Raw genomic sequence first — 27,761 nt, 5'->3', positions numbered from 1 at the left:
GACAACCACACAATTTTCAGATACGTTCTGAATTTGTCAGATTTTTATACCTCCCCCTCTCACTCCCGTAATAGTGATCATTGATACGGAATGTTGTTAACTTTATTTCTATATTCAAAATTTCCCTGCAAAAGAAATTTGGTTTTAAAAAAAAGTCTATGAGTTTTAAGCTTGTTCCCATATTAGAGTTTATTGCCTCTGAAGTCATAATTGAGCTCAGTTTGTCATATCAAATCATATTTTGATTGCATATTTTTGAATAAATAATTTGTTAACTTGGTCTAAGACTTAATTAGCATCATTGAAAGTTATGCACTTAATTCAAAGACTCTTTAAATCAGGAACATATATATTAGATATACTGTTCCCAGTTTAAATTAAGTGCATAACTTTCAATGATACTTGTATACGGTTTTACCAGCTCTTTTCCTGCTCATCATGTACAGGAGTAACTTTTAAAGTTTGCCGTAAAGTTTGAAATCCTCTTTTAATAACAAATCATCAGATCCTTTTAAATGTATTTAGTATCAAACATTTTCAATAAAATCTCCCAAAAATTTAATATTGGATACCTGCCAAGTTAACCCATAACTGCAATATTTTGTTGACATGTCCATGTTTTATACTTTGTCAATAATTTCAAAATTCCTGTTTGTTTATCTCCCATGGAAAACAGAGGGCGCTGTTCATAAAAATGGCAACATTGAAGAATAGAACTTTTATGAAGTTATGACGTCTAGTTTAAGCAGTGTCTTTAACAAACAAGAATGCTTACAGCAGTTTTTTCAAGACTTTTAGTGTAAGTTCACGGGTACCATATTTGAGTATTGTTCCTAAGAGTGGAATAGATAAAACTACAAACGAAAACAATGGTTTTTATGATCAGTCAACTGACAAATCTTATAAAAATAAATTTGGATGATTGCTATTTCTGGGTTCATGAATCAAGTTCTAAAAATAATGTTGATTTCCAGGTAACGATGACTTCAAAAATAAAACAAACAGTATCACATTTAAGTTTTTTTTATTATATTTGGATTGTTATGAAGGATAAGAAATTAGAATGAGAGTGCTAAACTTTAAAGTCTATGTTTAATTACACATGTTGTCATGTGGGGGGGGGGGGGGGGGGGTATCCAGTCGTTCCGGCCCCAAACGGATCCCGCCCCAAGTCGATCCGGCCCATAATAAAATATGAATAAACTATATTGATTTTGAAGGAATTTGTGACAAATTTTAACAATATAAGGCCTCAGAACACAATTATTCTTCCCCTTGGCTACAATGCATTTTTTGATTAAAGTCAATTTGAATTAAAAAAATCGCACCGCTTCAAACATGAAATAAATTTAACTGCTTATAGACCATTATTATACTAATAAAATATGCTTGTCCTAGGACAATCCATCAGTGCTTTTTCTTTTGAGAGCCCTATTGACATGCCAATGGTAGGATTTGAATCTTGAATAAATGACGAAGGCTAATTTCTACCCTACTTTCATTTTGGCCAAATCACTACTTTCACTTTCAATAATATTTTTTTCCCACATGTTTTACTTATTTCAATATATATGCAACTGAAAGGACCACTTAAATAGTAAACATTTCAAAGATAACAGTAGACAGATCACTTAGGAAGAAATACTCCATATAATAATTAGGAACTATATTCCTAGACCACAAACAAAGGGAATTAATTGTGATTTTAGGCCAAATTGCAAAAATTGCAAGACAACAGGCAAGTGAAGTATTGCAGTACCAGTTAAAGAACTATTTTAAATTGATACGAACATGAGTGTTATTGTGTCTGTTTGTATAGCAGCTTCAACATATTTAATATTTTAAAATATGAAGTTTTTTTTTACCATTATAAGTTGGAATGTCATGGTGATTTTTATTTTATTTAGTTCATTCACAAAATAGCTAAATAAATATTTACAGTCCAATGGAACCTATAAAATTTAACTCGTCATGATGACTTGTTTAATCAGATCATTAGTTGGTTTGTTTATTCAACAATTGTCTGATGATTGTGAACTAAGGTAATGCCACTTGTAATCACTAAATTCAATCAAATCCTGATTAATTGAAGGTACATAATCAATTTCAATTTCAATTCTTTATTAATTTAAGCACAATATATATATGCTTATCAGTGCAATAAATACAAATTCATTTTTATAACACAATAATCAAGAAGGTCTTTATAGATGTCGAGGTCTAACATGTTGGTCACCACACAAGGAAAAGCCATTGTGATATTAAAAATCAACAACAAATGGAAGTTTTTAACGACCTTGACTGGCTATACAGCCCTTGCACGGTCGGTTAAAAATCAACTGCATTCTGCCTTCTCTTTTATAGAAAGGATTCGGCAAATCAAACAACATTTCTCAATTTGAGAAAGGAGTAGGTCTGGTAAGGGCCGATTTGGGCCTCAAATTCCAGGTTCATCTATTCAAGCTTAAATATGAAAAATATTAAATATGTCAAAAACCGTCACTTTTCAGATTTATTTGTCAAAAATGATAGTGGCAGCATTCTACTTTCCAGTATATAGCTAAAAGATTACATTATCACAATTTTGTAAAACTGCTATATTTTGGGGTCTAAAAAAGAACTCAAAAGATGAATTACAATTAATATATATCTTTATTTTTGTTCCTTATTAAAATATTTTTTGTTGGGGCCGAATCATCTTTACATTTGGACCGGATCTACGTGGGGGTTAGGAGGTTTCCTGATCCTTTATTATGCGGCTTAAAAACACAAAATTCCGAAGTGCCCGATTCAAATTGGTTTTGAATTGTGACATCCCTAAATTTGAAAAAAGAATTCCCGGATCCCGAGAGGGTCAGTCCCGAAATCCCAACCTTTAAAACACCCAGAGTCCTGATATAGGTACTTTCCCCTCTCATGTATGGAAATATTTTTCCCTTTGCCATAACTTGAGTGAGTGTCAGTTGTGCAGGTTGATAGAGTGCCAGGAACAATATCCTAACCACCTATCAAATTTTGAACTGACTGAGATGGAAGCAAGACAACTCAACCCACAGTGGAATTGTCCCACTTTTCAAATAACTTGCCAAACTTATGATAAAATGTTTAATCCTGTTAAGATAAGTCCTACCAACTAGCCCTAGAGTGAAAAAGTTTTGCAAGTTTGCCATACAGTACAGTACTGTTTTATAACAATTTAGTATGTCATCTTAATGTATTCATGGTCTTGAAGCTAGTGCTGACATTTCATCTAGTACTTTGTTATGTGTAATCATGCCAGTACTTTTCTTAATCGATATACATGTATTGTATGTTTGTTTTTATACAACTGCAAAAAAGATTTGCATCGTATAATGCTATCATGTTGTCATCGTCGTCTGCAGTGGTGTCTTCGTCCGAAGACACATTTACTTTCTGGACAATAACTTTAGTTTTAGTGAGTGGATCTTTATAAAATTTTACCAGAAGTTTCAATACCACTCAAGGAATGTTTGGATTGATTTTGAGGGTTATGGTCCCAATTGTTTAGGAATTAGGGGCCAAAAAGGGGCCCAAGATAAGCATTTTTGTAGTTTTCAAACAATAACTTGTGTTTAAGTGTATGAATGTCTCTGAAATTATACCACAAGTTTCCATACTATAAAGGGATAGTTAGTATGGATTTTGTGGGTTATGGTTCCAATAGTTTAGGAATTAGGGGCCAAAAAGGGACCCATAATAAGCATTAAATTGTAGTTTTCAATTCAAACAATAACTTGTGTTCAAGGTGGTACCCAACACTTTCACTAAAATTAATTTGGCTCGTTTAATTTTCATAAAAATTTTGACAAAGTATTTACTTTGACCCTTTAACCAAAATATAAAAAAAAAATCAAAAAATTTGAACCAAGCGTATTATAAAAAAAATTACACTGGTTATAAAGCAGTTCGACAAACGCTTATTTTAATCATTGAGAAGCTTTATATTGCCTGTACAACGCAACATAATTATAACGTTTAACTGATATTACAGAGTTATCTCCCTGTAGTGTTAGGTACCACCTAAGTGAATTAATCTCTCTGAAATTATACCACACGTTTCCATACTATGAAGGGATAGTTTGTATTGATATTTGGGGGGTCATGGCCCAAAATGTTTTGGAATAGAGCAAAAATAGGGGGAAAACTAGATTTTTCTGTTCAATGGACAATTATAACTATTTAACAGCAGTGTAAGGGAGGTAATTCAAAAGCATTTAACTTTAGTTGTTGGGTATATTTTGGATTTACCTCCCTTACACTACTTGTAACAATCAAAAGAAAGTACAAAGAGGAATATTTTAATTCATTCTTTTTCCCGCATTTTTGCTGAGCCTGTGATTAACAGCTAAAGTAGGCAAGACACTGGATTCCACAGAACCCTTACAAATTTAGGTCAAAGAACTCCTACTAGACAACTGCAAGGTTTTTGCTAGTAAATCATCTGGCAAGTTTTTTGCCAGGCACAGTCATACCTGCGTGAATCCTGAAGTAGGTTTTGGCATGGAATGGCACACTGCTAGTTGTTGGTGTCCTTTGTTTGAAGAAAGAAAAATACGTAACAATTAGCGGCTTGTTTATATTTTCATATTATGAGTGGCTGCTTTTAAATATTTGGTTAGTCGTTGTAAATTGACAACAGCATTCCTCCTTTTGTAAAATAATATTTCAGTTGACAGTTGATATTGACTTTTACCCAAAAACATCTCATTTTTGCCTCGCTTGATGGAGTCAAATAGCAAGACATAGGTATGTCGTGTCTGGCTACAGTGGTGTGAAGTTCACAATGTGTGAACATTTGTATTAGTTTGTGTGATTAGGTCTAGTTAAAGGTGAGAATCTAGTGGTAAGACAAAGTTATTTGGTATGCAGGTTTATTAGTATTGGCACATCTCATTACCATAGAGATTATTTGGCCTCACTCCTTTAGTAATGGTCTATTGACTTTAAAATTTTTGCTTAGTTTTTGTGGAGCCTATGACTTTTGTCGCAGAAAGCTCGAATAGGGATAGTGATCAAGCAGCGGTATAAGCTACCTTCTTTAAAGGTTTATATTTTAGAAGGTGGAAGACCTGGATGCTTCATACTTTGTTTATATGGAAGTTTCTGTCAGTCACATGTCCAATGTCCTTAACTTCATTTCTATGGTTCAGTGCACATGACAACTTGAAAAAAAAGTTAAGATTTTTTGTAATGTTAAATTCTCTCTTATCATAAGTAATACAATGTAGGATAACTATATTTAGTATGTGTGTACCTTGCAAGGTCCTCATGCCCTTCAGACAGTTTTCACTTGACCTCTACTTCATTTCATGAATCAGTGGACAAGGTTAAGTTTTGGTGATATCTCAGATACTATAAACAATAGGTCTAGTATACTTATTTGGTGTATGGAAGGACTGTAAGGTGTACATGTCCAACTGGCTAGGGTCATCTGACCTTGACCTCATTGTCATGGTTGAGGGGTTATAGTTAAGTTTTTGTGTTTTGGTCTGTTTTTCATATACTATAAAAAAAAAAAAAAAAAGAAGATGTGGTATGATTGCCAATGAGACAACTATCCACAAAAGACCGTATACAATAGGTCTTCTATATTTGGTGTATGGAATGATTGTAAGGTGTAAATGTCTATCTGGCAGGTGTCATCTGACCTTGACCTCATTTTCGTGGTTCCGTGGTCAATTTTAAGATTTTGAGTTTTGGTCTTTTTTTCTTATACTATATGCAATAGTTTAACTTTATTTGGTGTATGGAAATAATTTATGATCTATATGTCAGTAGTGCAGGTTTTATTTTACCTTGACCTCATTTTCAGGGTTCTTTGCACAGTGTAAAGATGATGTGTTTTGGTCTGTTTTTCTTAAACTATAACCAATATGTCAACTACATGTATATTTGTTGTATACAGGTATGAAGAATTGTAAGCTGCACATGCCTGCCATGTTTAGTTTTCTTGGTTCATGTTAAGTTTATGTGACAGTTGTAATATAGCTTTTTAATATCAATGATTAGTAAAGAAGGTGAGACATTTCAGCGTGTGCACTCTTGTCATGTATTAGTTTGTGATTAGGACTGATTATGGGGAACCACTAGTAGTAAGTTAATGATAATTGGTATGCAGTTATGAAAGCATTAGAAAATCTCATTCCATGGAAAATATTTGTGCCCCGCCCCCTCAGTCATGGTCTATTGATTTGAAACTTTTGCATAGTTTTCATTTATAATTTGTGATAATAATTAGGTCAGCTTATGGGAACCTACTCGTAGTAGGTCAATGATATTTGGTATGCAGTTGTATTTGCATTATTACATCATATGACCATGGAAATTATTTGACCCCGCCACTCAGTTATGGTTTATTCAATGACTTTGAAATTTTGCTTAGTTTACATGTATTAGTTTGTGTTATAGTTTGTTTAAAGGAAACTTCTTATGATAGGTCAATTGTATTTGGTATGCAGTTGTATTAGCATTGGCACATCTCTTTTCCAGGTAAATTGTTAAGCAATGCAGGGGCGGATCCAGCCATTTTAAAAAGGGGGGGGTTTCAACCCAGGACAAAGTGGGGGTTCCAACTATGTGTCACCATTCAAATGCATTGATCGGTAAAAAAAATGATTGGTATAAACATGTCAGATCCAAATAAAATTTGGCTCTAATTTCATAGGGCAGCTGAAAAGCAATGCATTTATGATCTTGGTCATGCACAGTCTGCACCAAAAACTTTTTCAACTACTAGTCCGAAGACAAATATTCTGACATTTTTCTTATTGGTCCAAACAAAATTTTGCAAAAACTCACTAGTCCGAATCAAATTTTACTAGTCTGGGGCATCGGACTAGTGGCTAACCGTGCAGACTGCATGCAAGTCTTGACACATTGACAACACAATCAGGGATCCAGTATTAAAGTTATGGAGTTATTGATTAAAATGAGGCAGTTGCACTATCAGGGATTTATAAGCTTTAGGTCTAGAAGTGATTATTATATAATTTTATTACACAAAGGAACTTAATTAAAAACCAAAAATGCACATCTTTATTTCTTACCAGTTAAAATGAATTCAGATGAGATGGTTTATTTTGAATAAACATCAACATTGTACAAATATGGAAAGGATGACCTTAGAGTGTAGGCATCTGCACACATAGAGAGCCTTCTATGCCCTATTCAAAAATTGCAGACAACACTTTACCATGTTTACCTTTTGACACTATCAAAGTACTGATAGACACTCATATGCCATGAGCATTTGATCACAACGCTATTACAATGTATTGTGAAAACACATGGACGATTCCAGTTGGATCAAACACTTCTCAAGGTCTAAAGGCTGTAACTGACATGGAGATCTTCTCAAACCCTTCCAGTTATAATTCCTTTATTTCTTCAGTTACACAGCCAGGGGCGTGTCCAGGATATTTGAAAGAGGGGGCGTAGAATAAAATATTTTGCCGAGCGGAGCGAGGCTAAAAAATTTTTGGAGCTTTTTTTGGCTTAAAAACATAAAATGATAGAGAATTGCACTAATGTAACGGTTCCTGACTTGGAGCATGTATATTTTATAGTTAAAGTGTCAGGGTGTGACATTTTTGATGCCGAGTTCTCTCCATTAATTGTCTATGGTATATTAAAATGATTGGATGGATCTTAACAGCAGTAGAACAATAACGAGAAATTCCAAACTCAAGGGTATAAGGAGTTATTTAACATTTCAATTCCTAGGCCAGGATTTTATGAACGAGAGGCGTGATTACAGTTGAGGGTCCATGGGGAAGCTCAGAAGCTCCTGAGTAATCCCTCTATTTTTTTTATTAAGTTCGGGTTTCGTTGAACGACACACATGATACAAGATAAATAAACACTGAAGAATAAAGTTCTTTCGTTCTAAGTATTGCTTTAATGTGGAAATATACATATTTCTAGTATACATGTACCTTGACTCAAAACCTAAAATGAACACAGAAAAATACTGACAGACTCTCATTTTCAATTACTAGAGTGGATTCATTTGAACCATTTTACGTGGATTTCTCATGGCGTAATCGTCAATAATTTTATCAAAATCAAGTTTAATGTCTCTGTGAACATATAAAAGAAGCAGAGCATTTACGCGATCCTCCTTCATGGTGCTTCTCAAATCATTCTTGATCAACTTAAGGGATGAGTTAGCTCTTTCGGTGGAGCTTGACGTGACGCTCGTCAAAGCAAGTAAGAAGAGAATTTTCATGATGTTTGGAAATAAAGTCGAGCATGCCCTTACATCAGTTAAGGTTAATGTTATCGACTCTGGTTTGTCCGGTTGATTTTCCCAAAACGACTTCCAGAGTCTCATCTCTTGCCTGAATGTTTCAGGCGAAGGCCATATCATTATTGTAATAATCATAAACATCCTTCTACATCTCTTCGGAGATAATGTGAACTCGGAGATGATGACCCATCAGATTGGGGAATCAGTATAAAAAGAAATCAGAGTATGTGTTTAATTAACGAATATGATAAATTGCCATTATTCAATACAATACTAGCAGATCATAACAATTTTTTTTAAAGGGGGGGCGTACGCCCATTACGCCCTTACCTGGACCCGCCCCTGACAGCAACCTGTAAACAGAATTGTTATGAAAATACACCTTCATAATAAATCAATTAGGAATAAATGTTCATTCAGTAAAGTTACATTTCTAATGATTATTTGCATATGTCATGTACATGTTATTATTTTGTACAGGTTATTACTTGTACAAAATTTTCATACAAGTAATTACTTGTATGATGCCATCATACAGGTTATTACTTGTATGAATAAAATTGTACAAGTAATAACCTGTACAAATTTTGTGGAGAAAAAGATAATAACTTGTACAAATCATTATTTTACCTTGGCCTATTTGAAGTTCACAACAAATTGTTTCCCTTTTAACATATAATTCATTACTTTGCCTAAAGGTATAAACTCAATATGTGAGTACATTTAATATATCAAATATATGAACAAAACTGTTCATTTAAGTAGTAAAAACTTAAGTGTTAAGATGGAAAACAGTATAGAAAAGAAATTTCATGATGAAATAATTAAATTGTGTGATGACAATAAATCTTCTAATAATTCCATATTTACTCGAGAAAGATACAGAGAGACTATTGGGAATGTAAAGGAAGCAAAATTAAGTTCCAAAAAGACTGCTCTTCAAAGATATTTCTTGAGGCAATATGATGTTTTGAGTGTAGTAGGCATTGAAAAATTCATTTGCAAAGGTGACGAAATTTTTTACTATTGTACAGTAGATGAACTTTATCCGTTGATTAGAACTACACATTCTGGAGTTGGCCATGGAGGCATCCACAAGACATATAAGGAGTAAAAAAAAATTTGCCAATATCAGCAGAGAAATTATCAGAATTTTCATTCAGATGTGTGAACAGTGTATTTTGAAGAAAAGTAGTACTGAAACCACAAAATTATGAAAATTTTGTACATGTAATAACCTGAACAAAATAATAACACGACATATACATGTACTAGATTTTTTGGTTGTTAAAATGCTTTTTGTGCAATGTTTAATGTCCCATTTAATGTTTGAACAAAAACATTAGTATAAATTCTCCAAGAAAATTGCCTTCCCTGTTGTAAGACTTTTAATCCTTTCTTATGAAAGTATTATATGGATAATGAGAATTTTCAGCCATTAAAGATTATTTAATATAGAACACTATTCTCTGAGCCATTTAAGTATTCCTTGTGACCTCTGGTTATAAACATTTGATTGACATTACCAGTACACAAAAGAAGAGGGGTCAATACCTCATTGGTTAACATGTTAATGAGATCAATAGTGTTCATTGAACTTTGTATTGATTCTTGTCAAATGTTCAATAATATTCAAGGAAAGATAACTTCCGGGAAATTTGTGGATAGTCTTCAATCAGATTGATAAACACACACTCCTTTTGTGTGTATCTTCCAGAGACAAGTGAGGTTTACAAATGTTTTCTATTATGAACCTTAATTGATAAATTTTGATTTTAACCAGATATGTTATATATCTGCAGAAATACTATATTACAGCAATATACAGTTGTTAAAAAGGGGGTGCTGGTTTTAACAAGTATCCACAGCATTATTTCAGTTTGCAATAAGTTGCTAAAAAATTAAGATCACCTTAAAGCAGCATAAAAATTTATGGAAATTTGGCATGTAATTGTGTTTAACTACACCGTCGTGTTGTTTTATTATGTACAGAATAATACATGTTAATTATAAATGGAAATCTTATACATTGCGAACCATTCTTCAATGTAATTTTGTTGTTCCATTTACAAGTTAAGTGCAAAGGGCTTTGGTGTAAACTTTTTGTATTTAGTTGTTTTATACTCTCTCCAGAAATATGGAGAAATTAAAGATCAATTCACACAAATGCAAAACAAAAATGGCATCTGAAAGTAAACCTAATTTTACAGGTGTAAGTGTAAAGGTCAGTTCATATACATCCTATTAGCATGATAAATTAAGATATGTTGCAAAAGTTTGATATGAAAATGTCTCCACCTTTTTCCCTAGAAGATTGTTTATTTTTATGTTTATTTTTAATCACAAATTTGAGTTTATTTCTGGTATCCATAGCAACTTACATGACTAATATGTAATTGGGTCATACTATAATGATAGTAAATGATAGTAGTACATTTGTTTTCATTGTTTTGATTAGAGTAATATTATATTTACTATACAATCAGTGTACTCACAAGGGACCAAGGAATCTGATAGTAGAACGAGTAGATATGCAAAGGATACAGATTTTGATCAGCTTCAAATTAGCCTACAATTTTACTGTATAACATGTATAATGTCGACAAGATTGTAAAACACCAAACTACAGGGATATAATACACGATGCCAATTTTGAGGGAATGGATTTACAGTTAAAAGGATGTTAAAGCAAGATGCCAATTTTGAGGGAATGGATTTACCATATGTTTATCTATGTCAGTCAGTTTATCTATTTACTTTGCAGGCTTGTGTTTGGTACTCTGTACCCAGCTTATGCCAGCTATAAAGCTATACGAACCAGAAATGCCAAAGAATATGTGAGTACTTCAGACATCAATGCATTGTAGAAGTATGCTTCAGTGGCATTATAAGATAAGTGATTAGGTAAATAAAGTAAAATGTAATGAAATCAACAAATGAAATGAAAGAACAAAGGACATTCTCTGTTTATCAGTTTATATAAGAAAACAGATCTCATTTTATATAGATATAAGAAATTGTGGTATGAGTGCCAATGGGACAACTCTCTCATCCAAGGCACAATCCATTATAGGTCAAAGACTGGTCTTCAACACAGAGCCTTGGCTCACATCGAACAGCAAGCTATAAAATGTGTATTTGACGCTGTAGAACTATTATTTGGTTAACAAACTTAATACAATTTATACTAAACATTTTTTTTAAATTAACTCAAAAAGATATAAAAACTATGCTTTAAATATAAATATAAATTATTAATTCAGTATATATCAAGTACATACATGTAGTGAAGGTGACATATACAACATGTTGTTTTCTGTATGTTGTCAACATGTTATATTTTAAATGGTAGATTAAGCTCATCATGCATAAGAAAAATATCATGGGGGAAACTTTGTGAAAAACTTGATACTTATTTTGTCATATTTTAGATGTTCATGAAACTTTTTGAGATTATTGAAGAAGAAATGAGATTTAAATTTTATCACAAGTTGTAATTATTTTTTCTCTTATTTTTTAGGCCAAATGGATGATGTATTGGGTTGTGTTTGCTTTCTTCTCGTGTGCTGAAACATTCTCAGATGTCTTCCTCTCATGGTGAAAAATAGTTTATTGTGCAATTTTATCTTCTCAATTCTCAGAGGATTCATACTATGAATATGCAATATGTCAACAGTTAAATACAAATTACCATAATTTTAGAAATAATGAAATATTATATCAAATTATTTTTAAACTGCACTGATTCATTAATCATATTTTTATGCCCCATTAATGGGCATTTTTTTTTTCTTCTGATATGTGCTTCCATCCATTCGTTTGTCGGTCCGTCGTCTGTCCTGCTTCAGGTTAAAGTTTTTGGTCAAGGTAGTTTTTGATTAAGTAAAAGTCAAATCAACTTAAAACTTAGTACACATATTGACATATTTCCTATTATATGATCTTTCTTATTTTAATGCCAAATTAGAGTTTTTACCCCAATTCCAGGGTCCACTGAATATAGAAAATAATAGGGCAGATGGGGCATTCATGTAATATGAACACATTCTTGTTTATTTTGTGAATACATTGTACCAGACAGTCTATCTCTGGTTTGATCTGGTGTTTTTTACAAAATAACAGTACAAATGTACTGTATATAAGAGTTTGAGTGTTTACACATCAATTGGGGATTTGACAGTTGCAAGTATCCATTTTACTAATGCTGTGTACCTATGGCCAGTCTTAAATTGGAATAAATAAATCAGAAATAGACATTTGAAATTTTTTTGTGGTTAAAAATAAGAAGAAAATTATGCTATGAAAGTGCAATGGCATCATCAAGTTTAAAATTGTAAAGATAAAAGAGAACTTTGGAAACATTACTAATCATAGATACTGTAGATGCTTCAATGTCTGAAATTTCTGTCTGTGTTACTTGTGCTTGACCTTATTTTCGAAATTATAAGAGCTTTTTATATTATTTTGTTACATACATGTTTGAAGTATCCATTTGTCAGTTTTTGTGATGGAGTGACCATATTGTTTCTTAAAGTTTAAACACCAAGATCGATGTTAATTATTCTATAGATGCTAAGCTTTACTAGATAGATATAAGATTAGAAGATGTGGTATGAGTGCCAATGAGACAACTCTCCATCCAAGTAACAATGTATAAAATCAAACCATTATAGGTCAAGGTACGGCCTTCAACACTGAGCCTTCTCTAGCACATATCAGACTTAATCATCACACATAACCTTGAATTCATATTCATGGTCCACAATATCCCAAACTATTTCTCATTATAGGTCCAACGGGCCGGGTGTACATTAATTTAACTATTGCATTCTTATTATGTAATATTATCTATACTACACATGTCACTATAATAAATGATATACTTACCTACTTACTAACTATATCAATATTTCTGTTACAGGATGCCATTTTACTATGAAATAAAAATTATATTTGTGATATGGCTGCTATCACCTATGACAAAAGGATCCAGCTTTTTATTCAAGAAATTTGTCCATCCACAGCTTAAAAAGAGAGAAAAGGTTTGCATCAGAATTATATGTTTGATTTATGATTTAAATTTTTGAGCTCTCTCATTTGAAAAATCAAATAACTATGCTATTGTACAAACCATAAAAAGTAAGACGTTAAAACAGTGCAAACAAACTTATTAGTCTAAGGACAGACAACTCTGGCATAAAAAAAAAACCAACAGTATGCAAACACCATTCAACCAAACAACATCATTGTATTTGTATGGTTACAAATGTACTAATATTCTACAATCATACAATACCTTGTAATTTTTCATCGAAAGAAAAGTACAATAAATTACAACGATGCTGAAGTAGAGAAGAATATAATGGTACAACAGTGCCAGCGTTCTGAAAATCCATAGGTATCATGCAATGTGTCAAGCTCATAACTGACCAGGGTTGTGGCAAGTCATGGACATGTTTCATAGAAACTACCATACATGTGTCAATATAAAAATAAGAAGATGTGATATGAATTATAATGAGAGGAGATGTGATGTACAAGTTTTAGGACAACTATTGTTCACCATACACTCTTTAACATTGAGAAAAACCCATATTGTATTTAAAGCTGTAAAAGCCCCTGGAAAGACAAATATGAAAACTTAAAGAAGAAAACTAAAAGCCTCATTTGTGAAAAAAACAATAAAAGAAAAACAAATATGATAAACAGCAACAAACGGCTTCCATTAAATCACAGGACAGACACACAGAATTTTGTATTTTGTAAAGAATAACACCCTTTCCTTCAGTATGTAGAGTTTCAAGTAAAACAACAACAAATAATAACTTCAGAAATTTCGTACCTGTAAGCAAGCTTAAAATAGTTCATTTGCTGATATTACAAGTGTGCTTTCACATTATTTTTTAATTTTCAGGACATTGATGAGTATATATCACAAGCTAGGACAAAGGGATATAGTGCAATACTTAGTCTAGGACATCGTGGTTTGAAATATTGTACAAATGTTGTTGTTAGAACTGCAATAAAGGTATAATGTTTATCAGTAAGGATTTTATACAATGTGGTCTCACTGGTCACTAATTTGAAGTATGGTCTGTTGTCCTGTCACCATTGTGAGGTCTTGAGTTTTGTACATACGTTGTATTTAGAAATGTAGTTTTATAAGTATTAAGTCCTACTTGTATAAACCTTTTATGTCTGAAAGTATTAAAAAAAATGGAAACAAAGGTATTTATATTTAATAATATGAAAAAATAAAGTTATACATGTTATATCAAAACAAGGAGATGTGTTTCGATTGGCCATAAGTCAACTTCCAGAGTTCAATTGAAGTAAATGTAAGCAATTATATGCAACATAGGCCTGCCTTTAAATACATCAAGATCTGTTCTATTATATTGTTATGCTTGTTATGACTGCTAAGACATGCTAACTTGCTAAGTCCTTACAGCATAAGGTATTGCAGATCATCAAAAGTATCAAATATTTACAGATAAAGCTTTATATATTATTCTGATTATGCTATCTAGGTACTATTTACAAATAAAGCTATGTACTATTACTCTGATTAGAAACATTGAGAATTGATATTTTGAATTGATTTTCAGATTGGTCATGATTAAGTATATCACCATTTATATTATTGTTCTAAACTCTAAAAAAAAATATTGCTTTCAAGACTAAATGTATGTCATATGATAGTTTTTTGTTTGAAAATTATTTCTTGACTTGTTTAAATTTTTAAGCAGTAAAGTCCTTGCACCAAAAGAAAACTTTGTATAGAAACCAGTTTTGTTTTATACATGTTCCCTGTTCCACACATTGATTTTATAAATATTTTAGGGACAGTCAACTTTGACAGAGCATGTGAGAAAGAGCTACAGTACGAATGACCTAAGGGTACCAGATGATTCGTCAGATCAGATGGATGATAGTAGTATATCATATATTGATGATGATGAAGATGAACTTGGTATGTAACTTTTTCATCATATATATCGTTTTAATATGTCATCCATCTTTGAAGTGATTTTGCTTAGTAATTTTCTTTTTATGAAAATGGCTTTTGTTAAGTTTATATCCCTGCAAAGTTTCAAAATAGAACATTGAGTTAGTTTTAATAGAATGTGATATTGACAATAAGAAAAATTTCATAATCAAACAGAAAAAGTATTTATACGTCAACTTGACAAGTACATATTAAATTAGTTGACGAAACATTTTAGTATTGTGTTACTAAACCATAATCTTTTGCTGCTGACTTGAAGCTATGAATAAGCGTGACCTTGAAGTTATAAACGAGGAAATATCAGATGATGAAAAGCCTAAATATAAGAAAAAGAAAGGTGAGAGTGCAATCCTGGCTTTCCAGCACTGGGTTTACAACAATACACTATCAGATCCATCTTTTACCTTGGGTTCATTTGTCTTTAGTTCAACCCCATTACATTGGCCTCCTTGACTCCGAATCTATCATTGAAAGAAATCATAGTTTGTGCTAACACCAATGAGTTTACCTTTGCATGAATTGTGTTATTGGTTTATATTATGCATTTTTGCATGTTTTGGTTATTTTACTGTGGGATATATTAAGGCCAGTATCTAAATTGATTGTAAGTTATACTAGATTGTTCGTAATTTAACAGTATTTTTTATCAGAAGATTTTTTTGTGAAATTGATCACAGGATTGTGGTATGGTTCTATAACTACACAATTTACTCTGTCCAGTGGTAAAACTTGTATCCTTGATTTTTAAACAAGGAAACAAGATGCATTTTAATTTTTGTGTATTTGGTCAGCACAGTGAAATTTGTAAAAGAAACACTCACAAACAAGGAAGGACCATGTTTTATTAGATGGAAACAGTAAATTAGTATGATGATATGTAATACTTCATTAGATTAGGCAGTCCCATATTATGTTTTTTTTTTTCAAAATACTGTGGATTCATTAAACAGGGCTCACACTACTTCAGAATTATAGGGAGAAGTGACTTCTCTTTTTGAAACTGATAGGGAGAAGTGGTGAGATTTGAAAGAGAAGTGCTCATTCATGCGGTGCGCTACAATGTTTGGATTTTACTGTAGAATAAACGGTCATTTGTAAATAATGTTCTTTTATATTGTTCAATTCATATCTGAGTATACAATTAAAGTAACATTTCAAATAAAAGTTGTTTAAATTTTACTAAGGTCCTTGTGAGAAACTACCAACTAAATATCTAGCACTAAAAAAAAATATTTTTTTTTAAAAAGGTAAAGAAATTATAATATATCAATTACAATTTAACCCTTACCATGCGGTACCCGTCTTTTGACATGCGGACCCTAATAACCGTTATTTGGCTCCAATGGCGTTCCATACTTTTAGAAGTCCACTTTATGATACTTATTTTAAAAGTTATGCATATTCCGTCAACCTGCGGCTATCCATATTCACGTTTCTCATGTATAAGTAGCATTTTGAGCACAAAAACGGACTTGAAAAATTGAAATTGGCTAAAACTCGGTTTTCTGGAGGGGTAGGCTTCACATCTGTATCTTACACAAGAAGTTCAGAGGCATAACACTGGCAAAGATAGTGCAAACCCACAGCCATATAACTACTGATCATTATTATTATTGAAATACGCATAGAAAACAACTACTTCTGGTTTTGGGTCCATTCGAAGTCAAAAATCGGCAAAAATCGTGAAATTCGGTATTTTGGGTCCTAATGACCTTCTGTAGACTGATGAATCAAGATCAGATTCACTCCGACCTAACAACTGTTGGGGTCAATTTGTTCACTAGGGTCCACTCTACAGGCAGGCTACAGATGGATACCTTAACCAGCAACCCTGGGTCTTCTGGGTCAAGAGAAGGGGTGAAAAATCGGCAAAATTAACGCTTTTTGCACCTGTTGACCCACTTTGGGGCAAATTCCCGCAAAAAAAATTCCGCCTCCTCACCCCGACCACCCCACCCCGTGATCACCTATATTAGATTTAAAGAAATCAATATGCTACAGCAACAGGGCTAAGCTCATTTGCATATAATTTGCATATTTTTGCAAATAAACGGAAATTAGACATTTTCTAAAAACAATTCCGCATGGTAAGGGTTAAGGACCTTGGTAAAAGAAACCATTTTTTTTTCAGTTTTAGCTCAAATTTGGATGTTTTTTCTTCTCATTATGGGTCAGAACGGGTCAGAAAGGCCTCCAGATACAAGGATTAGTTCAAAAACGCTGAAAAAAATATTTTATTTTTTCGAAGTTTGTTAACCCTTACCATGCGGTACCCGTCTTTTGACGGGCGGACCCTAATAACCGTTATTTGGCTCCAATGGCGTTCCATACTTTTAGAAGTCCACTTTATGATACTTATTTTAAAAGTTATGCATATTCCGTCAACCTGCGGCTATCCATATTCACGTTTCTCATGTATAAGTAGCATTTTGAGCACAAAAACGGACTTGAAAAATTGAAATTGGCTAAAACTCGGTTTTCTGGAGGGGTAGGCTTCACATCTGTATCTTACACAAGAAGTTCAGAGGCATAACACTGGCAAAGATAGTGCAAACCCACAGCCATATAACTACTGATCATTATTATTATTGAAATACGCATAGAAAACAACTACTTCTGGTTTTGGGTCCATTCGAAGTCAAAAATCGGCAAAAATCGTGAAATTCGGTATTTTGGGTCCAAATGACCTTCTGTAGACTGATGAATCAAGATCAGATTCACTCCGACCTAACAACTGTTGGGGTCAATTTGTTCACTAGGGTCCACTCTACACGCAGGCTACAGATGGATACCTTAACCAGCAATCCTGGGTCTTCTGGGTCAAGAGAAGGGGTGAAAAATCGGCAAAATTAACGCTTTTTGCACCTGTTGACCCACTTTGGGGCAAATTCCCGCAAAAAAAATTCCGCCTCCTCACCCCGACCACCCCACCCCGTGATCACCTATATTAGATTATGCTACAGCAACAGGGCTAAGCTCATTTGCATATAATTTGCATATTTTTGCAAATAAACGGAAATTAGACATTTTCTAAAAACAATTCCGCCTGGTAAGGGTTAATTAAAAACTATCTTGTGTATGAAATTCATTGTTTCTCACCAAAAGATATATAAAGGTAAGCTGGGTCATAATATATTAATATTAGTGTAATAGTCTTAAGAGTTAAGCAACTTTACAATATTTTACAACAATCCATATAAATTATAGGGAATTATATACACTAATCAATGATGAGTTTATTTAGATGTAACCTAAAGTCTTTTAATGCGTGTGGAATGCATAATTTTTGCTTTTGGGATCAATATTCTTCTGTCAGTTGTTCCATCCGTGCGTTCGTGGTAATTTTTGTAAAAATACGGATTTCGGTCATAGCTGGTCCGTTTACGATGTTTGACAAGTTATTTGGAAAGAATCATGACGTTTTTAATGCAATAAATGGATTGAACATTTACTGGAGGCAACTGTTATCATGTTTAAATGAAGTAACAAACTTATTTTCCAGCCGAAAGTTAGGTTGATGTACGTTTTCGAGTAACAAGCACCGGAACTTTCGGAAGTGCACGAAGTGATAAGAAGTTGTATTTTTATTAAATAACTTGCTACACACTGCAAAAACAATGCTTTAACCTCTTTTCATAAGATAATGAATCGTTTATGTCTGAATATCAATAAAAAGTTGATGTTTCATCAACTTCGTAAAAATTGAACATGTCTGATGACGGAAGCGACTGAAAGCGAGTATCGTTAACAACAGGGCGACTTGTCTTTGCTTTTGGGGGTCGGGGAAAGCGAAGTAACGGTCGGGAAAGTGACTTCTTCGCCCAAGTCGCCTGGTAGCGTGAGCCCTGCATTAAAGTATTTAGGATTTGTTAATATTAGTTCGTTATTCTCTTTCTTCCTGAAAAATCTGATTCAAAGAATAACCAGAGTTTTAATTGTACTGTATATTTTTGTAAAATTCCTTCAATAATTATATTAAATAGAAAGAATGGCATCATTTTAACACTGATGATATCAGCATACACAAGTGCAGTTTATTTTTTTACCTTTTTGTACATCTTTTAAAAATATTTGTAATGTTTTAACTTAATTTTAGTTCCATAAAAATATTTAAATTGTTAACTTTCATTAAAATCATATTTTGGAATTAGAAGGACGCATACCGTAGTATAAAGTACAAAGAAAACAAAATTTATAAAATGACTGAATCCACAGTTGTGTGTTTTATCTAATTGTAGAGTTTATATATCCATATATAATAAAATGTACAGTTTACTTTTGGTATCTCAAATTTGGTCAACTTGAAATTCTACATTAGTTGAAATATTTTTAAAAACAGTCCAAAAGTGAGATACAGCAATTTATATGATTTTTTTCCATTTGAGTCCATTGTTCTTCATTTTGAAATGTTTCACACTTGTTAAATGAGTAATAATTGCAGTAGGGATTAAATGTCTTCACCACAATAATTGGCACTTGGCCATGAAAACTTACTGTGAAGTTGCTTTAATATATCAACATATTATTAGATGTTTAGACATACACTGATACATGTATATTTATTATCTACTTTGTTCATGCTCATACAAATATAATCAGATTTTTAACCTCAAAATGATTGTCCTCATTAGCATTCCATGAAAGGTCATGTGCATAATGATATGATTGGGTTAGGACATTTCAAATAGTGTTAAAACTGATTAACTACATTGTATATTTTGTTTCAAAGCTGAACTTTAAAGAAATAGTTAAAAGTGGTAAGATTGCTTTTTTTTCAAACGTTGACCAAACAATAACAAATGATGTCACTAGTACAGAGTGTGATTAAATCAACCAGTTACAAATACTGAGTGGAATTGCATTAGCCAAATTATATTTTAGATCTTTTAATTTAAAGATGATATCTTACTCTCTTCAATATTTATAGATTACTGTTGGTCATCTCAACGAGAGTGATTTATTTTCTAGCTTGAGCAAAAAAAAAAATCGCTCATTTAACTATGAAGATGTGGTTTATTTCATTGACAACATCACATGGCCCTTAGTTTCTAGCAATAAATTTTCATATCACTCTATTGTGCTGAAAAAGGAAGTTATAAGTAAGATCAAAGGAAAATTTCGTAAAATAGCACCATATACTGATAGCAATCCCTATAGTGTAATAAAGTTTAAGATTTATAAGCAATGGAAACAGTAAATTAAAAATTATATATCAAAGAAAACAGTGCATAGATGGATGAGAATCTAAAATAGAGAAAATACAAAAACAAAATGTAACGAAAGTTACAATATAAATAGAGCATTCATATAAATACAGTATATTCTAATTATCTTAAATGCATCAGCATGGCTTTAATAATGGTACAAACATTTTCTTTATAAAAGATGGAGCATGTCTAACAAGGAGGCCTGCAAACTAAATACATGATTTGACTGAAAGCAAGGAATTTTATGTTGCAATAATAAGGAACTTTCTTTGTATGCAAGCTGATTATAAATGCTTTAAAAAAGACTAGTAATTCTAGAAATAATGATAAACTATTTTCAGATTCCCGATTATATGAAGACAATAAAGAGTTGGAGAAAAGAAAAAAGGTCATTAGTAGAAGTAACAGTGATCTTACTGATGTAAGGCGTGGCAATCTTAGATCTCAAAAAGAAGGTATGTAAACAAAGAAACATGTCTTATCATTGGTACATCCCACCGGATATATTTTGCACTCCCATTCAATCATGGTTCACCTAGTTGGAAAATTTTGCATAGTTTACATTTCTTAGTGTTGTCATTTGAATTTCAACATTTGCATTGTACAATTGAGATTGCATACAGGCAAGACATAATCATGTTGATGGTGAAAAGTGATTAAACTTGTTAAGAAACAAAAGAAACACTGTGCAAATATTTTTGTGACCCATTTATGGGCATTATGTTTTCTGGTTTGTGTGTCCATCTGTGCATTCTTCTGTTCATCTGTCTGTTCGTCCGTCTGTCCTGTTTCAGGTTAAAGTTTTGGTTAAAGTTTTTGGTTGAGGTAGTTTTTGATGAAGTTGAGGTCCAATCAACTCGAAACTTAGCAAACATGTTCCCTATGATATGATCTTTCTAATTTTAATGCCAAATTAGAGATTTTATCCCATTTTTATGGTCCACTGAACATAGAAATTAATAGTGCTGATTATGCATCCATGTACTTGGGACACATTCTTGTTTCCAAACTAATTTCAAGACAAAATATTAAGAATAGAAAATTTGACTGCTTGATTCACTAAACAGCTATGAAATACTAACTGATACTGGACCCAAAAGAATAAAATAAGATATAATGATTATTACAAATATAAAAAAATGTGTTTAAGGAAATACAAAACTCATTTATCAGCTTGAAACATTGAAACATTGAAACCTTTCATTCCACTAAAGGCCTCACATGAGGCATGATAGTACAACAATATAACAAATATGAAATAACGCATGAACAAACATATTTACAAATGCATGGATAATAATAAATGGTTATTTGTTTATGCAACAGAGTTAATTCCCCTGAAAAAAACATAACAACAAATTTACATTTAATTTCTTTGCTAAGTTATGCCTCTACACAGAAATACAGTTTGACAAATTGAACTCGTCACATCGTTGTAGGAAAGAATTGAGGGTTGTTTTATTCTTCTTCATTCCAGCACCATTAGCCAGTTTGAATGAGGAAGATGAAGAAATAATCTACTCAGAAGAGACTTACTACCTTCCTACCAATAACAAAAGAGATGTAAGTCTACTAATTTAAAGGACATGTAAAGTTATGTTTGTCAGTGATAACTAATTATTACTACAGAATAGTTACAATATTCAGGAAATAATTTTACATGTGATACTTAGAAAAAGGCATTAATCAATGAAAAGTTGTTAGTCTACATCAAAAATAGTAAACACAGACAATTCCTTCAGCAGAAAAACTGAAAAAAATCAGTACATGTGAAAAGAATGTATTCACATTTATCCTTTCCCAATGTAAAACATCTGACATAACTTTGTGGTACCACCTCCTCATATATATATATACAATGTTTATGAATTTGGTATGATATATATGTTTGTATGTTTTGTATTGTCTTGGTATCAATTCTGTAATTTTGGATTTCAAACCAATAAAATTTACTTACTTACTTACTCTGACAAATGTAAACTACAGGGAAATATAAAATGGTACTCATTACACTTTCTTATTAAAAATTGCATGTACACAATGAATAGGCAATCAAAAGTTAGAAGGATAACTAATGTTGAAGTCAATTTGATTTAATACATTATAGTTTATGTATTTTACAGTTTTGTTTCTTTAAGATGTATTTGAAATAACTATGGAATTATGAATCAGTGTTTGGGTACTGAGTTAATGTTTACTGGTTATGAAAACCAAAGTGTGTCCTACCATCACACTGGAAGGAAAAATATATGACTTTTAGAAAATAACAAAACCCTAAAATATAAATTTACCCAAAAAAATCATTCAAATGTTCATAACACATTAATTAGTTGGTCGCACATCTGTATTTATATTGAACTTTGTTAAACATATTGGTATTGGGGCTTCAGTTCTCAACTTCTCACTGATCAGATAAAATATTATTTCAATCTAGCTCAGTAAACACCATCAATTTTCCATACACTCCTTGTTTTCTATATATGATGAATTAAATTTGCTATACATTTGTTATTTGTAGTATAGAGCAGATCCTTATGGTACTTTACCAAGGACAAGGGCCAAAACAAGAGGGAAGATAAACCAATGATACTACAACACTGCTCAATCTCATCATTTTCTACACAGAACACACGTCACATTGACACACATATGATAGTGTGTCATGACACTTATTTACTGCTGTACATAATGTGATTACATATATTATTAATCATTGCAAATGAGTTTCTTGGAAAAAAATAATTATAAGACAGTGTCTAAATTACCAATGTATTTTATAAGGTTATTTTTTCCATTCATGGATTTTGTACATTTTCGTATAATTTCGTAGAAAGAAATACAGTTGTGTGGATAGTGAAGTTCTGTCCCAAATAAATAGGAATTCTAGAAGTCAAATTTCCTCATGGCTATGTACAAAGTCCTAGAGGGTAATAAAACATAAGTAATTTCAATAAACTCTATGGATCTGTTACATATATGTATCTTGTTTTAAATTTTACTTATACATATATAGTACAACCCTTAGATTACAAGGTTGTGAGCAGGTTCAGAAATATTTCAAATCAACGAAACATAGTGAATAACTGGATTTGAACCTTTAATTTCATAAATAGTTGTCTGTTGGAGAAGTATAATAAGATCTCAACTTATTGTGAGTTAGTATTCCAATGATAATTTGAAAGTCCCATCAAGTTCTACAAGGTTCAAATATTTTTGTGTGATATGTTTAGAAAAAAATTGATATTTTTTTTGTGAGAAAGGTTTGAATATTCATACAAAAGTTAATTTGTTGATATTTAATAACAGTTTAATAATTTTCAAAATAGATACAAATGAGTTACAGATAAAGGGTACACTACTTAGCTGTTGATAACTACATCCCTTGAATTCAGACATTTGATGCAAATGTTAGTTTTTGAAGATTTGGAAGTGATTTTTAGAATGATAGATTTGTTCTGAATGTTTGGATGTTGTTGTTAACCAGAAACAATATTGACATATAAATTATTGGTCTTGTCCCTATCCTTGCTACAGACAGCAGGCATTTGTCTCATACAGACATATTTTGTTATTTTGGCAATTAAATTGTAAACACAATTGGTTTCAGATACAAGATTTCTTAATTCAATCATTCAGTTGAAGATTCTAGGTTATTTTGTTTTTAAATACCGGTATATGTAGCAATACAATATATATATTAGTTATGATTTGTAATATGTTAAACAATTCCAGGGTTAGTGGTTATGACATTATGTTGTATTGTACTTAACTATATTTTTATTATTTTCAATGTCAGCACTGATAGGAAGCCTAGGGAAGTCATCATAAAAGATTGTTAATTTGCTGAAGGACTAGAACTTTAATTGGGCATTGTATATGTATTTGTTTGATAAGTGCATGCTGAAGTGGAATAGGACAGAGCTTCACAGAAACTAAAAAACTTAGAGCCTGTTACTGTGGATTCATTATTTTTTGTTGGATACCAATTTTCATGGATTTCGTCTGTACAGGGAAACCATGAAGTTTTTTGCAATCCACGAATATTGGTACCCAGGAAAATAAATGAATCCACAGTACTTGAAATGTGGATGATTTTGCAGCCTAAAAAAATCAGTACCTGTACTACCATTGTTATCTTTGAAAACTTTGAATGACCTCACTTCAGCTTTTTTCCACTGGTTCACAGTTTCCATTTACTAACTGCACTTGTTTTTTAAACAAATAAATTCATTATATTTATACACCAGCACAATATAGTTTTCCCTAGTCTTCCACTGATATAGATTCCTAGTCGGCACAGAATAGGAACATTGTCAATTCTTGCCACTATCTATGTCTCAGATCACTTTTGTAAACAACTTTTAACAGATTAAACATGTAAAATAAAGATGTTTTTAAACATAAATACAAATAAAACAGAATGAAAATTCAGATTTAATCTATTTCGTGTGTTTACATGTTTTATTACTTCAAAGAAATGCCAAAAATATGAAGCTTTAACAAGAATAAGAGTATATCACTGTGCTATACTTTTTTACTCAGAAATGTATTGTCAAAAGGAATAATTCATGTTAAATCTGCGCACAAGGTTAAACATTCTTTAAAAAATAATTTTGAAAAGTTCTATTATTTCTTTTTTAGAAGTTCAAATATGATATCACAAAGAGTTTTTGTTACACAGTTTTGTGGTCATCTGCATAATTTGGATGTTAAGAATTTTTATGAAACTTTTTTTATCACAAGAATGTTTTATATGCAAGAAAAATGGTTGACTGCAGTGAGTGTGTCTTTCTTCTTTTGTCATTTCTACATGATGTGTTGCTGTGTAATTTTTACATGTGTCAGTGTGTAATTTAATTTGAATCTCATGATATTGACAATGAAATATATCCTTCATGTGTCTAAAGTAGCTTCTTCTATATATAATTCTTTTTCTCATTTAGCATTTTTTTAAACATTCCAATTTTGCACTTATTTTTTTTTATTCTTTCTTCTTTATTGCACATGGTTGCACAAGTGGGTTTATTATGTTTGCTAATGCTTTAATAGTTTGCTAATTTTTTATAATTCTTTTTCTACAGTTAATTTGCTCAATGTAGTTTCATAGATTGTCAATCCAGCTGTTATGGCTTTGGAAGTCATTAAGTTGGATATTACAAATAATAGTTGTTTTCTGGATAGTCTCATACATATGGTAATTTGTACATCTAAGATTTAAATTAGAATATTTCAAAATATTCAATTGAAACATAAACTGTATATAATAACTGTTATGAGTGATTTTACATATTGAAATTTTAAAAAATGTCAGATTTGCATTTAAGTCTAATGATTATGATTTTACTATGCGTTAATAAAAAGAAATGTAGAAAAAATGCTGTCTGTGACAAAATGAATGAAATTGTATTACTTGCATGTAAATAATGCTCAAAGAATATTTTTGTTTTGCAATTTTGAATTATGACTTGAAAGTGAATGAGTTGTGATCAGATCTACACATGTTGTGTATTGATTGAATGGTTTGTGTGATTTGTTTCAGTCACATGTGTATGACCATAGGTCTAAAGACCATAATACTTGTCCATGATAGTAATCGTTGTGTAAATAGAGAGAAGTCTTTCATAGTATTGTTGGTTTCCTTTAAAAAGGAAAGGTTATAGTAAGTTAATGTTGAGATGTCATCCTAATATACAGTTGTAATATTTAATTTGTTCATTCTTAAGGAGTATGTTCATCTGTATATGTTTTGATTATTTTAAATTATATCTTATTTTAGGGTACTGTAGATAGTATTTACATGAAAAACACATTTCACACCTTACAGTTAAAAATTTCTTTCTTTTCCTTGATAAACAAAGTGCATGCTTCTCAGGTTTATTCTTTGGTTTTATTATTTTTACATTGAAAACGCTCCCTTAAATAAGTTGTTCTGATAGATGGTTATTTGTATTTCAAATTTTAATAAGACATTTGTCTTTTAACATCAAAATAGAGTAACTTTGTTTTTTTTTATGTTTTTGTTTTTTTGAGTAATTTTGAATTTAATAGCCATTTGAAAATAAAAACTTTTACATATCAGTTAATATTTAATATTGTATTTTGTCATTTATGCCAAACTATATTTTTGTAGCTTCTTTTTTAAAGTTATGATTTGGCATAAAAGCTTATATCATTTCCCAAAGTACAGATTCACAAGACTGATTTCCTATATAAGAATGTTCTTCAAGGAAATTTCATAAAGTGAGATGTTATTAAATCAAAGAAATTGGTCAGAAAACAGGTGTCAACTTTTCAAACCTTTGGAGGATAGGTATCCTGGTGCTTTTTTGTTTTAAATGTTTTATGGGTCAGGAGTGGGGGAAGGCATGTATGACTGATAGAATATTTTTTTATATAAAATTATGCAGGAAATGGGGAATGTGTCACAGAGACAATAATAAGACCAAAAAGCCGAGTTCACACACAATTCACAATTAAGTTGTTGAATTTGAAATAATCACAATCTTAAATACTGCTTTTTATTCAGTCAGTATTTAGAAGAAAAAACGTCAGTGGAAGAAAAAAACCTTTAAAAGGGATGTCTCCAGTCATATAACTTCTTCCACTACATCTCTTTTTCCTCTTGAGAGTTTTTTTTCAAGAGAAGAAATATACTATCACAAAAGTTATGGAGGTTTTTGGATAATTTGTATGCAAACTTTATCTTTCTTTTTCAAGGATCTACAAAAAGATGTTGAACTTTCTTTGTCATGTCATCAGCTTAGGGGAAAGATTTACATTGTTTCCATTTGTTTTCATTTTGCAGTAAAATTATTAATAGAAAAACAAGATTTTGGGTATCTATCCATGACATAAAATCAGTACATGCATAACTAAAAAAATCAAATGTTTACTGAAGAACAAAACAACTGTTTAAATAAGGTCTTGAGAGTTGACATTTGTAAGTTGGTGACAAGAATTACATTTGGTTTTTGTTTTTTTAATTTCTTAACTTACAATTAAACAAATTGTTGACTGTTAAATTCACAATTTCTTAAATAGATTCAACTGGAATGAATCTGTAAGACAGAAGATAAGGGTTAATGTTTTACCAATTTTTTATGCTTTGAGTGCACATATTTGAATTTTTTAAAAGACAGTTGAGCTGTTTTGACACTTGTTACAAAAGCTATAGTGACACTTTGTTACAGGAATGACAGTTTATATTCTGTACGGGTGCTATCATATGTTTTATCTTTTCATAAATATATTAATAAATACATTTTTAACCATACAA

The 27,761-nt window shown here is 31.5% G+C and overlaps 1 protein-coding gene across 2 annotated transcripts; it reads left to right on the top strand.

Annotated features, from left to right (window-relative positions):
* Positions 1–646: 646 nt before the first annotated feature.
* LOC134714981 (receptor expression-enhancing protein 1-like) lies at positions 647–27,761 on the top strand. 2 transcript variants are annotated; one of them, XM_063576771.1, is made up of 10 exons: positions 647–799; positions 11,034–11,106; positions 11,790–11,866; positions 13,191–13,311; positions 14,184–14,297; positions 15,113–15,242; positions 15,538–15,615; positions 20,827–20,940; positions 21,963–22,048; positions 23,004–27,761. In XM_063576771.1, the coding sequence occupies exons 1-10, from the start codon at positions 768–770 to the stop codon at positions 23,070–23,072; spliced, it is 894 nt and encodes a 297-aa protein (XP_063432841.1). In that variant the 5' UTR covers positions 647–767; the 3' UTR covers positions 23,073–27,761. The 2 variants fall into 2 exon arrangements, with proteins under 2 accessions (XP_063432841.1, XP_063432842.1); XM_063576772.1 differs by lacking the exon at positions 15,538–15,615.

This window comes from Mytilus trossulus, chromosome 4 (genome assembly GCF_036588685.1).
Source record: "Mytilus trossulus isolate FHL-02 chromosome 4, PNRI_Mtr1.1.1.hap1, whole genome shotgun sequence".
NCBI lineage: Eukaryota > Metazoa > Mollusca > Bivalvia > Mytilida > Mytilidae > Mytilus > Mytilus trossulus.
Note: the sequence above shows the minus strand (reverse complement) of the source record. Positions and strands in the feature narration are given on the sequence as shown.

Bases quoted from the DNA above. Each gene is read 5' to 3' on its own strand.
- LOC134714981 (XM_063576771.1), top strand. From the start codon at position 768: ATGCTTACAGCAGTTTTTTCAAGACTTTTAGT. The intron at 11,107-11,789 runs GTGAGTACTTCA...CTTATTTTTTAG, and splicing joins CCAGAAATGCCAAAGAATAT to GCCAAATGGATGATGTATTG. The intron at 15,243-15,537 runs GTATGTAACTTT...GCTGACTTGAAG, and splicing joins TGATGATGAAGATGAACTTG to CTATGAATAAGCGTGACCTT.